Here is an 18062-nt window from a genome sequence, read left to right as displayed (position 1 = left end):
GAGGAGTGCGGGAGGTGTGGGGTTGACCCGTGGAAGGTCCGGTGCCATATTGACTGCCATCGTGGTACTCTTCCAACTATGTCCTTAAATCCTTTCCTTTCCTACTGTATTTTTATATTCCCAAACCTCGACCAAACCGCGAGTCTTTCGGTTCCCCAAAACTAACACTATGTATAAGAATCAAGAAATGTATTGTTAAACTTGATTTCGGCTCCATAACGCTTCACGGCAAATAATCCTTCCAAATAAACGAAAGATTTAAAAAAAATCCATATACATGAAGAAATTAATATGCAAATGAGCCTTCCAAATAAACGAAAGATTAAAAAAAAAACATGAAGAAATTAATATAAAATGTTATTTTGTTAAGAAAATTATTTTGAGCTTTTTAGTGGAATGTCTTCACTTGCCATAAGACGAGTTTGTACAATCCCATTGAATTCCACCACTTAATTGTATCTTGACAGATACGATTGTACAAACTCGTCTTATAACAAGTGATAAAATGTTACTCAAATTTCAAGAGAACATGGGGGTATCATGTGTCTCAGGGGATCATGTGTGTCCAGTTTTCAGTTTATTTGTTTAGAAATTCAAAGGGATAAACAGAGTTTATGATGATATCAGCTCCTGTTTGTGTAAATGATCAAAAACATTCAAAATACTATTTAGTAATAAAAATGTAGATCTCAAAATTGTAACACAAGGAAATTATGTTTATAAATGCAGTTCAGTTCATATCCATCATAATCGCAAACCGTTTCATAGTTAGGATAACTATTGATGAGTCATAGACTTCAAACTTTAAAACCGAAGAACCAAGGAAGAACATGATCATGGACATTTGAATGTGATACTCACTAAATTAAAGAAAAATAAGCGGAATAAGTAGTTTATTTTTATAATTTATTCAACGTTTCGTTTTACAGTAAAATTTTATGTAAATTCCAATGTATATAATACATAGAAGAAAATACAAATACGGGAGCCTTATTACTGATCGTTTTCTTTTTTGCAAGTAATTCATGCCGCAGCAGTGTAATCCAAGGTACAATTTGATACATTGAACAACTTTTCCTGTTCAACTAAAGCCCTCGAGGTTGTAAACACGCTTGTAACTGTGCTTTACACTGCCTTACTTACTCTCGAAGCAATCTAGAGACAAAGCTTGGTTCCTGGCAGACGTTCGCTTCAGGCAATGCGTGCGTTGTAAAATACATAAATACTAAGATCTGTGCTACTGCAAGTATCTTTTAATAACTGCTTGCGGCAATGCTCAGCCTGTCGTTTAAACTATAACAAAAAGCTGTTTAATTTCACGGTTTGTAGGAGATTTAAATAAGTGGTGGAACATAGGTAATAATATAACACTTTCAAGATAACAATTCAAATCGTTCGATCATAATTTAACAAAACTAAATCCTAAAAGCACTTCTTTTCGATACAATTGTGTAGAAGATACATTATCGATAATTTCAGATTTTTCCGCTTGTTAGTGTGATGGTGAAGGAAAAGGTCATTAGTATACATAGGAGTAAGGAAAGTGCGCATTTTGATTAACCCACGATTTCGATGGAACTGCTTAGGTTTTATCGATTTCAGTTTATGTTGAACCCAACACCTCTCGTATTAGTCTAAGCGTACTAGGTTAGATTATTGTTTAGAGGGACGTATGTACATAAGAAGTAGTAATTTATAGGGCAGATAGGGACTGTACAATAGCCAAGGATAGAGAATCGCAGATCCTAATCTAGACGATCTTTGTAAGTAATAAGTTTCTGTAAAAGCAGTCAGTTTTCTTATTTGTTTTCAAATTTGATGAATTGTGCTATTTTGACGAGAAATGTTTGCAATTATGTTACTTGTGGATAGAGTGTATTTTGATAAGTAAGGCACCAATTGTGTTTTTAAGTAGACTTTTGTTTTTAAAAATTTGATAAGTACCAAATTTAATCGATAATGGAAAGAAGTTTGTGATGTGCACATTTATATAAAATAACTTTGTTTTCTTACTAAAACACTCTTACGGTAATGCGAATAACAGTTTTAAATATCTTTTTTTTTGCTTGAATTTGGCGTTTGATATTGAATATATTTGTCGTTTTGGTGGAATTCGTTCAAGAACTGCGCAACTGCTTCTCCATTCTGATGTGGTTGGTTAATGTTTCGCCTCAATTTTCCAAACATGCATATAATTGTTTATTAGTATGAATACTTCCCACATGGCAGATAATTTTTTAAAGTCATAACCGATACATGGTAGTTTCAACATGGAGGGTCACATAAGATAGCTTATGGTGTTATCGGCTACTACGTAGGTTGGAGATGGGCTAGCCTGCGACTATATGTACTGAACGTCGTTAGTCACTTGTCCTACTTTGTTAGTGTTCATCTATAATCGAAGGGAAAAATCAAGGACAAACAGGGATAATTAGTTAGTTGGGGGAAGTGGATGAAAGAATCACAAGACAAAGGTAACACAACAAAATTATGATGAGATTTCCAATTTCCGCACTAGATTTAAAAATCGTAAGATTCCTCGTCACCTTTTCTTACTTTGAAGAACAGACGATAAATCGCACCGGCGATGATGCCTCCGACAATAGGACCAACCCAGTAGACCTGAAAAAGGAAAAAAATGTTATTGGTAAAATAGTATCAAGTAGGGGTAGAAGTGGTAGAATGATTATCAATCCGTGGATGATCGTCCTAGTGACGTCATTATCAGTCAATAACACTAAATTGTCTTACTCTTTACAATCTGAGAGATGCTACAGAAAAGGGAGTGGTAGAATTTCTACACGTTAACAGTGACATAGGAAGGAATGGGAAGTGCGGGTAGAGCAACTCCCGAACAGTCTACATTACAACAGATTGCCGGCTTCTCAATCCCCGTCACAGTGCTTGAGGTTTATTTAAAAGACTTCTATTGTGGTCCGGCTATCGACCGTATGTTTGAGAACTGGACCGCCTATAACCGTCTTCTCCGCATCTTTTTCACATGTTTGCTCTGTTTGACCCGAGCAGTTGTGAGCCAGGTTGCGAAACCTCTACCGTGTTATAAAAGTTAAGCGTGTAAATGAAGCTATTTCAGAAGTCACAAAATATGATTATCGGTGAAACATTTTGGAACGCTGTAATGGAAAACATCACAACTGCAAATGACATTTACAAGGTGTAAAAGTTTGACAAAATACTAACCCACTGATCAGTCCAGTTACCCATAACTACAGCTGGTCCGAAAGAACGGGCTGGATTCATGCTGGCACCGGTATATTTTATCTGAAATAGTGAAATCAAAACAATTATCCCTCATTAAAGCTGCAATCGTTCACCAACACGCGCTCTTCAACCACTGTTCGAACCAAAAGTCTCTTACCGCGCTCAAATGACCGGCAGTGATGGACAGTCCAATAGCCAACGGAGCTGATCCTTTGATATCCGAGCGACGATTGTCACAGACGCCATGGACGACAAATACCAGAATGAAAGTGATAAGAGCCTCAATCATCACACCCTGTCCGGCGGATAGTCGTGGGTCGATTCCGGTAACACCCAGCGATCCGATAACATCCGATGGAGTGGCTGCCTGTTGAAAAAAGGACATTCTATTATTAGGATTTCTGTGTGAGTAATTTCCGATTTGCATGTCAAGCGCATCAGAGAATAATCGGTAATTGTTGAGTGCAACTGAAAGGTGATGTCAACAGCATGGTAGCGCTGCAGCTCCAGGAGAAGGTCATTAAAAGGTGCTTTATGGCTCTATTTGGTTTGGATCTGGGGACATTTTATGGTTACGTTTCATATGGTAGCAAAATGCAAACCTATATGATTCAATCAGATGCAAATAAATCGTTGGATTAGTTTTTTACGAACCGACACTTAATTTAGTAGCCAATAGAGATGGCATTTTTTGTTATAAAGCTAGCCCAGCTAATAAAATAAGCTTCAGTTTTGATCAGATGCCACATGCGTGTGATTGGGAGTTTGGGACACGCTTCATAAAATAGGGTTACTGCTCCTGGACTTAATCTCATAGCTCCGATATTCATCTTACGGAAAACAACGCAATGGAAAGAAATTTGTATTGTTTCTTATTTTTTAGATTTTTTCAGCAGTGAGAAGTATGTTTGCAAAAAAGAAACAACGAAGTTGTTACTGCATTTATTTGTTTCGCGGTGAGATGAAAAATGGAACAGTTCCCCTATTAGTGTTTAAAAATTATTTTGTACAACGTATGATATTACTCAGACAATTATAGACCATAACGTGTTCTTCCTCATCGCATTTTATTTTGTCAAAAGTTTTCACTTCTTAGTATTTTATAGCTTGACAAAAATAGAACCATCTTTACTATAAGAGTGCCCTGCAGGGCATGGAAACTGAAAGAAAACTAAAATACTCGCTTGACTATATTGTAGTACTCAATGGTTTCAAAAGTGCATCAGTTAACAAACGTGATGGCCCTGAAACTCAACAAAACGAAACGTGCATCATTGTTTTTTCCGTATGCTGTTCCGTTCATGTATGAAAATTGATCGTCAAGTGTCATCCTTGACTCGTAAAATCTTTTATCACAAACTAGCTATAGAAATCAAAGACCTAATGTGACAGATGAACTTAGGTTTGGTTGGTTGATGTGAACTAAATAACTTCAACTTGTACATCATCAGGCAACGAAGGGCCCTTTTGTTCATTCACCTGTTGACGTCTCTCTGCATATTATCGCTAGTGTGTTATTACGACTGCTCGTCGGTTGATGAATACTTCCCCCTTCACCGGCAGAAGAATTCAATGGGTTCCGTCGGTGTACGTAATGGAAATCGGTCACAGGGCAAGTTGGGCTGACTGGGAGAGACTGCTTGGCCCCAGTCAACATTTTTTTTTGCTATGTGATTTTATGATACCGCCAAATCACTGCGTTACAATGCGAGTTGTGTTGGCTGCAATCCAATTGCTAACGTATGCAGCTGCATTATTATTTATGGTCGGCACCAATAAACGACATGCATGACGTTTAGACTTTGACTAGAATTTTAATTGCAGGCACATTTTCCCCGAGCATCCACATGAAGTACTGAAATTTGTTGCGTGTGATGTGAGAGTAGGTTGTAATATTGACAATGAAACACATTGAATATTATTTTGTTGAGATATGAACATTATTTGAGTAGCTTAGTTGCATTGGGGCCCTCCTTAACCGTACGGTAAGATGTGCGGCTTCAATGCAAGACCGTGCTGAGTGTGGCTGGGTTCGATTCCCGGTATCGGTCTAGGCAATTTTCGGATTGGAAATTGTCTCGACTTCCTGGGGCATAAAAGTATCATCGTGTTAGCCTCACGATATACAAATGCAGAAATGGTAACTCGGCATAGAAACATCGCAGTTAATAACTGTGGAAGTGCTTAATGAACATTAAGCTGCGAGGCGGCAATGTCCCTGTGGGGGATGTAATGCCAATGAAGAAGAAGAAGAAGTTGCATCTTACTAGCGAATTGTCGTATTGTGCCAATCAGGTAAGTATGGAGCTCATTCTAACCATTTATTTTTATGGTTCGGCGTTCTGTGTAAGTCCCCAGTTCACCGTAGTCGTCCCTTATTCACAGTGTGGCAAATAGATGGACTCCACAGCTGACAAACAGATGTACTCCTTATCTAATGAAAGTACCGGCTTCTCCATTACCCTCATCCAGTTTCTCTTCGTTGTCGGACGGACCAGGTGTTCACCATTCGCCAAGTACTGCAGAAATGCCACGAATACAACGTACCCACACATCATCTATTCATCGACTTCAAAGCCGCATATGATACAATCGATCTGGACCAGCTGTGGCAGCTAATGCACGAACACGGATTTCCGGATAAACTGACACGGTTGATCAAAGCGACGATGGATCGGGTGATGTGCGTAGTTCGAGTTGCAGGGGCATTCTCGAGTCCCTTCGAAACCCGCAGAGGGTTACGGCAAGGTGATGGTCTTTCGTGTCTGCTATTCAACATCGCATTGGAAGGGGTAATACGAAGAGCAGGGATTAACACGAGTGGTACAATTTTCGATAAGTCCGTCCAGCTATTTGGCTTCGATGACGACATAGATATTGGGGCACGTAACTTTGAGAAGATGGAGGAAGCCTACATCAGACTGAAGAGGGAAGCCAAGCGGATCGGACTAGTCATCAACACGTCGAAGACGAAGTACATGATAGGAAGAGGTTCAAGAGAAGACAATGTGCGCCACCCACCGCGAGTTTGCATCGGTGGTGACGAAATCGAGGTGGTAGAAGAATTTGTGTACTTGGGCTTACTGGTGACTGCCGAAAATGATACCAGCAGAAAAAAATCGGAGACGCATAGTGGCTGGAAATTGTACGTACTTTGGACTCCGCAAGACGCTCCGATCGTCACTATCCAAGCCGTACCTTGGTGGACGATAGGCAGAATAACAGCGATTTCAACAATGCTTGTTCTCTAATATAGCCCTTTGCTAATCTTCAGTTTCTATTCATTTCACACTTGTCGCTCGCTTGCGGTTTCAATCGAATCTGTATCTTCATTACTTTCATCTACTCTCTTTCGCTTTGAGTAGTATAATTATCACCGAAAACACTCAAAAGCGCAGCCCAATCGGGTTGTACGCAAAAGTGACGAAGCACTACGTAGCTATACGGCATGAATGGTATTTGTCATCATAGTTTGTGTCTCTTTATCAACATTGATATTTCACTCTTCCAAAAATATCAGCATAGTCTCTTTCTTCCTCATCAAAGATTGGTGGCCCTGATAAGAGCCGTTTGTTTAAGTTTTCGATGCTGTAGATTGTTTCCACTGAGGTGGCGTCTTCATTGATTTTTGGTTTTTGTTACCACATTTATACAAAAGAAGGTTGATCCGACTATCCGAAATAAACTTTCTTCAAAGTACAAAACTCAATCGTAAATAGTGAATTTGATAGCGCGTCATGCAGTAAATTTGAATGGATGGGTTCACTAACAGCAACCAAGCTACCACGCCAAACCCGATGCCACCGAAACAGTCCATTTTCGCAATTAACTCTTTCTTTCCATAAAATGTTGGAAAGAAGAAGAACCACTTTTCTTTTCCCAATGCGCCTTTCCAATAATTAACTGCATCCAATCGCTTGTCAACATTTTGCGTTGCAACTGTCCGACCGCCACTTGATGATTTTTCGCTAAGCCTCCAAAAGTTGAAATAAATGTTCAGCATTGCCACACTGCCACCCACTCCATTGTGCTGCTGTGTCCGCTCCGCTGCATCGAATGTCAAACCGCTCTCTGTGGAATCCCGATCAAAATGGCTCGGGCGCGCCAAACAGCAGCTTTCTTGTATTTAATAAATTAAGCCCGTTAGCCCCGCCCCTTTGTGATCTGGTATGGGTGTAAATATGAGAGGGGCCCTCCTTAGCCGTGCGGTAAGACGCGCGGCTACAAAGCAAAACCATGCTGAGGATGGCTGGGTTCGATTCCCGGTGCCGGTCTAGGCAATTTTCGGATTGGAAATTGGCTCGACTTCCCTGGGCATAAAAGTATCATCGTGTTAGCCTCATGATATACGAATGCAAAAATGGTAACCTGGCTTAGAAACCTCGCAGTTAATAACTGTGGAAGTGCTTAATGAACACTAAGCTGCGAGGCGGCTCTGTCCCAGTGTGGGGATGTAATGCCAATAAGAAGAAGAAGAAGATGGGTGTAAATATAATGTGCACTCATAACGATTAATGAAGGGGCGGGTCTAATGGAATTACTTCATTAGATATAAGAAAGCTGCTTTTCGGCGCGCGCGAGCCATTTTGATCGGGATTTCGCGGAAAACGGACCGTTCGAAGAATGACAAATTCTAAGAATCCTATGAAATTTTTTCTTTGAGATGTTGTTTCTGAATTTGGTTACGAGATGTTGTTTATCTAAGATGCGAATTTTTGCGACAGCATTTTTTAACAGCAGAAATTTGACTCAAGACGAAGTTTCTTCATATTACAAAACATTATCTCTTGGCATCTGTCTGTCCGAGCGACGTTCACCGATGGGTGGTTGCTGTAGAAAGTTTCCACTGAGGTGGCGTCTTCCTTGATTTTATACAAAAGAAGGTTGATCCGACCCGATGCCACCGAAACAGATCATTTTCACAATTAACTCTTTCTTTCCATAAAATGTTGGTCCTGAGAATAACCAATTTGTTTTCCCAATGCTCCTTTCCAACTAACTGACACCACAATTTGTAATAAATTTTCAGCATCGGCACTGGCGGTGCGGAATTGCCACAGTGCTATTTTTATGGTCAACCCTTTCTTCATATAAAATGCTGGTTCGTGGAGGTTTACTGATCTGCAGCAACACACCGAGGACCACCACCAATGCGATGGATTTCCGTTGAAAATGTTGCCAGCGCCTGCGTGATGCTGTGTCCGCTCCGCTGCGATCGCTTTGATGCGTCCGCTCTGCATGAAATCTTGTCAAAACTGAGGATTAGATCCAAACCCGCAAGTGATTGATTTTTGATGTCTGTGCTAGTGATGCATGTACGTGATTGGTTGATTTACCTATATCTAAATTTTTTATCAATTATCGATAATAAATAGTTAAAAATAAGTATTTTCAAATAAATACAAAGAAGCGTTGACTCATCCTTGATTGAATGGTCCAAAAAAATTAAAATCCATCGAGAAACGGCTGAGATATTAAAGTTTAAAGTCTATCATATTTTCGTGACGGTCCCCGATTTTCGCAATCGTAAAGTGCACCCCAATATAGAAAAGACAGACGTAGTCCTACGTCAAAAATAAATTTAAAATTTAAAATTTTTTGTTACGATAAATTCTTCAGAATTTCCAAAGGAAGCTTTTTGAAATTTCCGGGGAAAATTGTTTGGAGTTTCCAAAGGAAAATTTTTGAAGGATTCGATTTGGAGGGAAAATCCACAGGAATTTTTTTCCGCGGGCAGTTGTTCAAAATGTGTGTCCAAAGGGGTCATTTACAAAAAAAAAACTAAAACACCTACCACACGAACGTATAAGATTTTTTTTTCGCATAAGTGCATTTATAAAAGGTTTTATCGGGGATAATTTTTCCATAAATTTTTAGGAGAGGAAATCGGCTATCATTTGAGATTTCAATGGAGTTTTTTTTTCTTTGTTTACCAGTGAGCTCTGACCTAAGTGATCCATCTCGCTATGAGATTTCAATGGAGTTTGCACTAAAAATACCGAAAAAAATCTAGATCACCCGATAGAACATTTTAGTTTACCCACAACATAAAGAAGAAAAGCATATACATTCGCGTAATGAGTGTTTCGGATATAATGATTTTTAAAAATAATATTTTCCTATAGGGACACCGTGCGAAGAATGAACCAGTAGCTCGCCCATCTCTATGGCGAACCAAGTATCCAGAAAGAAGCTAAAGCCAGAAGGGTACGATGAGCAGGGCAAGTTGCAAGAATGCCGGACAGCAACCCTGCAAAGATGGTGTTCGCTTTCCATCCGGCAGGTACGAGACGGCGTGGAGCGCAGCGAGCAAGGCGGGCTGACCAGGTACAGAACAACTTGGCGAGCGTGGGGCGCATTCGAGGATGGAAAGATGCGGCCTCGAACCGTGTATTGTGACGTTAAATTGTTTATTCAGTGTTATCTGTTTAGATGTAAGTTAAATGAATGAAAAGAGACACCATGCACATTCTTTGGTAATTGTTCAGTTTTTCCAAGAAAAACTTTTCGGAATTGAACGTTTGCCCAAAATGGTTATTAGGTCAAAATCGGCGTTGCCGTATGTCACATTTGGCCAAATGACATTTTCAGCCAATTGGTTTCTTCTACCATTTCGCCTTAACGGAGTTTTCAAACAAAAAAAACAGATTAATCCACCTAGCGGCGATGATGCCTTTCTTGTGCATCGTAAAATGTACTGAAACAATCACATAAGAAAGGTCAAAAAAGCACTTTAGGAGAATAGATCGCATATTTTCTATCATGTTGCATGTTTTTGCATTAATTACTATGCATTGCCACCATTCTAGAAAAAACATTATTTTTTCGATTTTGAATTTTTTCCAAGGGGGGGGGGGAAACAATGATTTTTCAATAATTCCGAAATTCAATGTCCGATCGGGCCAATTTTCAATAGCAAACAATGGGACCGCATTCCCCGTCGAATGCAACTTGTTGCGAGTAAATCAGGCAATGCTAAGTTCCAAAAAGTGTGTCTACAAAATTTGTACACATGCACACATACACACACAGACATACACGCACATACAGACATCAGCTCGATTCGTCGAACTGAGTCGATCGGTATATAACACTATGGGTCTCCGGGCCTTCTATCAAAAGTTGTTTTTTTGGAGTAGTCCTATAGCCTTTCGGTACAACTTTGTTGTACGAGAAAGGCAAAAACATTGGGATAAATGACCAGTTGTCTATTTTGGTCAAATGACATTTTCGGGTTTCTGTCTGATGGTTTGTTCAGCAAAACAACATAATGGTTTTCAGCCTAAGACTTTCGGTCAAGTTGTTCGATAGACAATATTTATTTGAGAGCTTACAGTTCTTATACAGGTTTTGGTAGATCCTTTTACAGAATTGTTACAAAATCTAGTAATCGCCGGTTGGGTGTATGAAATACGGCAGACTTCAGTGGGCTGGCCGCTTAGTGCGAATGTCGGAAGGAAGAAAGAATGGCGTTCGTGGAAGGCCACGAACACGCTGGCTGCACGCGCTGGTATATTGTACAAGACCGACGATTATGAAGTTCTACAATATTCCAGGCATAGGTGTATCGACGGCAGGCATAGGTAGCTAACCAAGATCCTAACTCGATTCCGTTGATAAACGTGTAGATTGAAGGCGCACTACAAAAGTTAGTTGGTAACATGCTACCCCGGTCTATTTTAGTCACATTAGTAGCGTATCATATCATTTAGTTTCTGCCTGGATAAGGAATTCTCCTGTAACAATGTTTTGACAATTAATAGTAAATGATGTTACAAATCTTGATAATAATACAATAGTACAAAATGTAACACATCTGGTAGAAATAATAGCTATTAGATTGGGTTCATATTCTGTCTGTAGGTTCAATATGACTCGACTTTTCAATCAAAGAAATTTATTTATATGCATTTTTAAGCTTGTGCACATATTCTATTCGAGATAATTATACAGATAGGCCACTTGTATGCATTCGAGTATAAAAAGAGGCATGTAACTGCTTCGATTTCCAGAGGTCAAAATCAAGAAACCGACAGAAAAGTCCCATTCAAATTAAAGTTTCAAATAATATTTCAGCCATATCCAATCGCTTCGCTATAGATCGAGATTCTAATCTCCAAAGGCGACGAAGTGTGTGACGATCAGAAATGTCTTTATATTTCCGATGGTGTATTGTAATGCTCAGAAACCTTCTACTTAAATAAACGCAACCTTTCTATCAACATTTCCGAACCGCTTTGCCTGTTCACATAGTATCAAACAACGTGTCCGCAATATGCCAGTTTATGGATAATCGCAACTCGAACTTTGATACCCTCTGCTGATTGTGCCCGATATAGTCAAACCACGTCAAACGTTCGTTCAGTGTTCCGATGTATCATCACGCTTCTTGTGAGGTAGGTCTGGTATACATACCTCTTGTGTCTGGTGTCTTTTGAGGTGTCATGTCAAGTAGAAGTCGAAGGGTGCCAGTCGTCATGTCATACACAAACGCAGCCATACCACAAGACAATATATCAAGACAAAATTTTCAAAACGACTTATCTGCTTTTGTAAACAAAGATTCAAACGACGATTCGACGAATCTGATAGTTCTCCCACGCAAACTAACACCATCAACAGGTAGAGGAAACCTTCACCTTCCTATTGGTGGTGTTGGTTTGCGTGGGAGAGCTATCAGATTCGTCAATTCGTCGTTTGAATCTTTGTTTACAAAAGCAGATAAGTCGTTTTGAAAATTTTGTCTTGATATGTAAATATGCTCTACGATTATTCAGACAATCAATGTAGTTAAATTCCACTCAAAAGGCCAAGGTGTGTCTGATTCTCTACACTACTGACACGGTTGCATTGTGAGAGTTGTCAATAGTGCTGCAGACAAAATGTAACCCTTCGCACCTCAATATTAATCCAGACTAAACCGATGGCTATTTTATTCAAACGAGTTCATTTCCATCAAATCAAATCATCATCATAAATAATAATTAGTTTCGGACGCTGACTGGAACCGGTCATATATCCAAATGTGGCGGAGTTCCGACTTTCAGCGTTCCGGCAAGTAACGTGCGGCGACAATCAGAAAAGGTTCACATTGAACTTGAACTGTACCTTAAATATCTCCACACCGGAACGCGGCAGTGATCGTTAGCGCGGCCAGTTGACGCGATGAATGTGAATGCAAAACCTGTGGCCAATAAACTATACGTGATAAGAAAGGATGCGGCGTGGAAGGGTGATCTACAGCTCCGGCATGCTTTGAATAACGAGTTTCGTACGTGCTCATGACGGGCGTGGTGATTGAAAGACGACGCAATTGTCTAAACACCGGCACGACGCGGTATAGCGTTTGACATTTTATTGTTCGGTCCAAATCTGATTAAAAGTGATTTAAGCAAATACGCATAACTGACGATCGCTCGCTGTGTGTTCTGTGATTAATGTTGGATACATCAGAAATATATTTGAGTGTCGACTGTGTTATGCATATCGAGCAGTTATTATCTGGAATGGTGCTCGAGATGCAGTTCAGTCAAGATTCTTCTTTTAGTATAGTACCGTACTGTATGGGCTTAGTACGTGTATTTTGGACTATAATTGTATTTCTTAAGTATGTACGTAATATGTATTTTAAAAGAATAAAGAATAAAGAACTTACAGCAGCGACCACTATAGCGAATATAACGATTGTCATTCGTGTGAAATGTCAGCAAGATGTTTTATTGTTGATACGTGAGTGAGATGATGGGCATGCACAGTAGCTACAATCGATCGCATATTTTTATCTGTGAAAATTGGGGCGATCTAATATATTGATGTGTTCAATGTGCTGCCAATTTGACTGAATTATTGCCAAAAGATAATTGAAACGAATATTTATCCAGTTTATTTACTATATTTCATTGTGTTATATATTCTTCTTATTGGTATAACGTTTCCCACATGGACATTGCTGCCTCGCAGCTTAGTGTTCTCTAAGCTCTTCTACAGTTATTACCTGCGAGGTTTCTTAGCCATGCTACTTTTTTGCACGATGATACTTTTATCCCCACACCCAACTAGCGACTATTAATCTGTATAAGAACGTACCAAAACCTGTATAAGAACTGGGCATATGCGAAATTTTTAGATTCTTGTACAAAAGCTCAGGGACTATGTCCAAGGGCTTGACGATCCCTCCCCAGGCCATCTGCGAGTTGTGGGGCTTGCCTAGGATGTGGTGGTATTTGACAGTGGGCCCTGTTAAACCTCTATAAAAAGCTGCATGTATCCGCAAGTAGGCCCCACCAAAGCGACCGTGTGCCGCTCAAAGCGCACAAGCCCAAGTCCTGGTGTTAGGTGGGACGCTAAACAGCCCTGACACGACGGCCCTCCGACGAGACAGGAGGTTTGCGCAGGCCCAATAAGCCGCCTAGAAAACCAATCATTACGAACAATATAAGAGATAATGCGACTCGATATAATCGGCAAAGACCTAGGCGACGAATACAGGATCACGATTGGAAGCTTGGAACATGGAATTGCAAGTCGCTAGGTTTCGCAGGTTGCGACAGGATGATCTACGATGAATTACATCCCCGCAACTTCGACGTCGTGGCGCTGCAGGAGATTTGCTGGACAGGACAGAAAGTGTGGAAAAGCGGGCATCGAGCGGCTACCTTCTACCAAAGCTGTGGCATCACCAACGAGCTGGGCACCGGCTTCATAGTGCTGGGTAAGATGCGCCAACGCGTGATTGGGTGGCAGCCAATCAACGCAAGGATGTGCAAGCTGAGGATTAAAGGCCGTTTCTTCAACTATAGCATCATCAACGTGCACTGCCCACACGAAGGGAGACCCGACGACGAGAAAGAAGCGTTCTACGCACAGCTGGAGCAGACATACGATGGATGCCCACTGCGGGACGGTAAAATCGTCATCGGTGACATGAACGCACATGTAGGAAGGGAGGAAATGTATAGACCGGTCATCGGACCGGATAGTCTGCACACCGTATCGAATGACAACGGCCAACGATGCATAAACTTCGCAGCCTCCCGCGGAATGGTAGTCCGAAGCACCTTCTTTCCCCGCAAAAATATCCACAAGGCCACATGGAGATCACCTAACCAAGAAACGGAAAACCAAATCGACCACGTTCTAATCGACGGTAAATTCTTCTCCGACATCACGAACGTACGCACTTACCGCAGTGCGAATATTGAATCCGACCACTACCTCGTTGCAGTATGTCTGCGCTCAAAACTCTCAACGGTTATCAACACGCGTCGGAATCGTCCGCCGCGGCTAAACATTGGGCGGCTACAAGACGGTAGACTAGCCCAAGACTACGCGCAGCAGCTGAAAGGGGCACTCCCAACCAGTGTTGTAAAATGTCATTTGCATTCGTTTCTATAATTTACCCATAACTTTTTTCAGAAGTTAGCTATTGATTCTTGATGTATGACGAACTTATAGTGCTTAAATGTGCCTACAACTTTGTCTAACAAGACATTGCTGTAAATATGTAATCTGGGGCGTGGGAGGCAAAATGTCATTCAAATGACATTATGTCAAATGACACGTGACATTTTGGAGAGTTTTCACTCTCCAGTCTTAGATGTTATATTTAGAGCAATGTACCCTTGAACAAAAATATAGCCCTACTCAGGCTTTATGAGTACATCTTAAATTATGATGTGAATTTTACTTCTGAAAAAAGTTATTAACAAATTAGTCAAATGACATGCAGATGACATTTTACAAGCCTGCTCCCAACGGAAGAGCAGCTAGGCGCAGCATCTCTTGAAGATGGCTGGAGAGATATTCGATCCGCCATTGGAAGCACCGCAACCGCTGCACTAGGCATGGTGGCTCCGGATCAGAGAAACGACTGGTATGACGGCGAATGTGAGCAGCTAGTTGAGGAGAAGAATGCAGCATGGGCGAGATTGCTGCAACACCGCACGAGGGCGAACGAGGCACGATACAAACGGGCGCGGAACAGACAAAACTCGATTTTCCGGAGGAGAAAACGCCAGCAGGAAGATCGAGGCCGTCAAGAGACGGTGGAACTGTACCGCGCTAATAACGCACGAAAGGCGTGAGGTGATTCAAAGATGACGGAAGTACTACGAAGAGCACCTGAATGGCGAGGTGGCAGGAATAATGACAAACTTTGGAGCACGCGTGGAAGACATACGCTTCTCTGTCCCGGATCTCTAGGAGATCTAAGAGGGGATTGTCCAGTTGAAATAAAAAATCCAACTACTAGGAGAGCTATTTAAATACGGTTGCGATGCTCTAGTTAGAGGACTGCAAGGAGGAGGAGGAGCTTCTGCCGCAAGAGTGGATGGAAGATGTCGTGTGTCCTATCTACATAACTGGTACCAAATAGATTTTAGTGAAAAGTTCCTGCTGTTGAGAAAACCTGCGTTAGATGTCTTTCGCCATACAAACAAACTAGGAAATCAACCACTGTATGTGATTCATTAATCGATTATAGAGAAATCGATTATGTTTTCCAGAGTCTGTATTGAGAGATCTAGTGTGCCATGGTGATTTTTCTTCAGTTTTTATCTCTAGTTTTATTTACTAAAGTTTTCAAGTGTATTTTGTAAAAGTTCACTTGGATCAAAGTGCAATTTACACCAGTTCTGATCAATCACGGAATAACAACCATTGCCACACTGGGCCACGGGGCGGAGCTAGCCCGACAAAATACCTTGGAGCTTAGAGGATGCGTAATTTTGAGTTGGTGTCTTCGGAAGAGTGTCGTGTTTTGAAAAAATATGAAGCTCAGTGTCGAGCATTAGTTCAAATTTTCGCCGCATAGGTGGCGCTGCGATACAAACTTTTTTGTTTTACGTTTTAGAGCTTTGGTGTCTTCGGCAAAGTTGTAGAACGTAAAAAAATAACTGTAGTCGCCGAAGACACCTAAGCTCTATGTCTTCAAATTGCTAAGATATAGTTGTTGCACTATTTTACTCAAAATTGTAAAAAATCACACGCAACAGAACTAACTGATTTACACAACTGATTATGGCTAAGCTCCATGCTTGAGTTCTTTTTACTGTAACTTGGTATAAAAGTATCATAGATTTAGGGAAGTTATTGAATTCGAAACATTAAACTATCATATTAAGATAAAGGAACCGATCAGAGTAGTCCATATTTTTATCGAGTAACAAAACACACAGTACAAATCATCGGATAAAGATCGATTTCAATGAGTTAATGCAATCTAAACGCATAACCTCAGACAAACAGACATAACAGTCGTCAAATTTCCATAGTTCACTGATTTACTGGTCAATTCAAATAATCATTTGTTGGCCAATCGATCACACGTGGCGCGCGTATCGGACTTGCTCGAGTTTGACGTTTGCTCACTATCGCCATCTGGTTCGTGATTTGCCCAACTAACTGAAATCAACAGATGTTGTTAGTGTTTGAACGACTATGAATTTGATGACTAAATGTTCAATGTGTTATGTCTGTTTGTCTGTGGCATAACATTATTGACATTTTTAGTCATATATATTTGTTTACGATAAATTCAGTCCTACTACTAGGAAAAATATGAGATTTTATATAGTATAACATAAAAAGCATGCTTAGCTAATCTCGAACAAATTTTTATTTTGTTTGTAAACCTTTTATTTACATGTTTATACAGCAAACAATAAGCCATTTCAATCGATAGAATGACACTAACATTCATAGAATGACAGTTGGCCCATAATGCAAAATGCAAATTAAAAATAGTTCCAAGGCTCAAAAAATTCTGAAAAATTGGGGTTAGGCTCAGTTTTTTATGCAGATTCAGAATATGTAAAAACATTAATACCCCTAAACAACCCAATTATAGTTTATGTTGATAATCGATGCACAGTAACGTGTTCTGCAAATCTTTGCCACAACATATCGATTAAGAATCGTAGTAGGCAAAGCGTATGCTGTTGATCTTAGTATACATATTTACTGAGGGTTATGCAGGTGAGATTTCAAAATCAAAACATTTCATCTTCATTAATTGTGGTTTTCTTGTTAAACATTATAGCGAATGTGAAAAACACATTTGCTTTTATCCGATAATCGATATGGCTCAAGGTAAGCTATTTAATCAGTTTATACATATCATACATTTATTAGTATATCAGTATCCAGTATCACCATACGAACAATTGTCGAGAAAACAGTTTCCTCAAACGGCCAGATATTTTTCCCCAGAATCAGTGCAACTACTATTGAAGTGAGCAAATAAAAGCATTTTCATAATTGTTTGTATATTAGTAATTTTTATTATTTTTTCTTTCATATGTCACGTTGTCCAATGAAAGTTGAAGTCTGGGAAAAATAATAGAAGGCAACTGAAGTGTATTGTGTTTGCAAACTCGTTTTCTTGGTTAGCCATGAATTGTTTGCTTTGACCCACTAATGTTTCAATATTCAGGTTAATATTTCTCTTTCAACTTGATGAAATATCAAAACTCTTGCATAAACCATGAGCACTATCAACTGTGACAGACTACTATGTTTTAATATGTTATTTTTACATTTTCGTAAATAGTCCAAGAAAATCGAAAAAAGATGAAACTTTACAATTTTTACTATATCTCTGCAAATAGAAGGTAGGTGTCACACAGCTTAGGTGTCTTCGGCAACTACAATTATTTTTCCACGTTCTACAACTTTGCCAAAGACACCAAAGCTCTAAGCCGTAAAACAAAAAAGTTTGTATTGCAGTGCCACCTATGCGGCGAAAATTTGAACTAATGCTCGACGCTGGGCTTCATATTCAAAACACGAAACTCTTCCGAAGACACCAACTCAAAATAACGCATCCCCTAAGCTCCAAGGTA

The 18062-nt window shown here is 40.0% G+C and overlaps 1 protein-coding gene across 6 annotated transcripts in view; it reads right to left on the bottom strand.

The window, feature by feature from the left end:
- Positions 1 to 889: 889 nt before the first annotated feature.
- LOC134212084 (aquaporin AQPAe.a) overlaps positions 890 to 18062 on the bottom strand; it is a 241859-nt gene continuing 224686 nt past the window's right edge. For 5 of the 6 annotated variants that reach the window (XM_062689601.1, XM_062689599.1, XM_062689600.1 and 2 more), the window contains exons 5-8: positions 3380 to 3589; positions 3202 to 3282; positions 2557 to 2622; positions 890 to 2392 (exon numbers count right to left, since the gene is read on the bottom strand). In XM_062689601.1, the coding sequence (XP_062545585.1) occupies positions 2342 to 2392; positions 2557 to 2622; positions 3202 to 3282; positions 3380 to 3589 (408 nt within the window). In that variant the 3' untranslated portion in view covers positions 890 to 2341. Of the gene's footprint in view, positions 2393 to 2546; positions 2623 to 3201; positions 3283 to 3379; positions 3590 to 18062 lie in introns of all 6 variants that reach the window. The other variant, XM_062689602.1, reaches the window with a different exon arrangement.

This window comes from Armigeres subalbatus, chromosome 2 (genome assembly GCF_024139115.2).
Source record: "Armigeres subalbatus isolate Guangzhou_Male chromosome 2, GZ_Asu_2, whole genome shotgun sequence".
In the NCBI taxonomy this organism is placed as follows: Eukaryota; Metazoa; Arthropoda; class Insecta; order Diptera; family Culicidae; genus Armigeres; species Armigeres subalbatus.
Note: the sequence above shows the minus strand (reverse complement) of the source record. Positions and strands in the feature narration are given on the sequence as shown.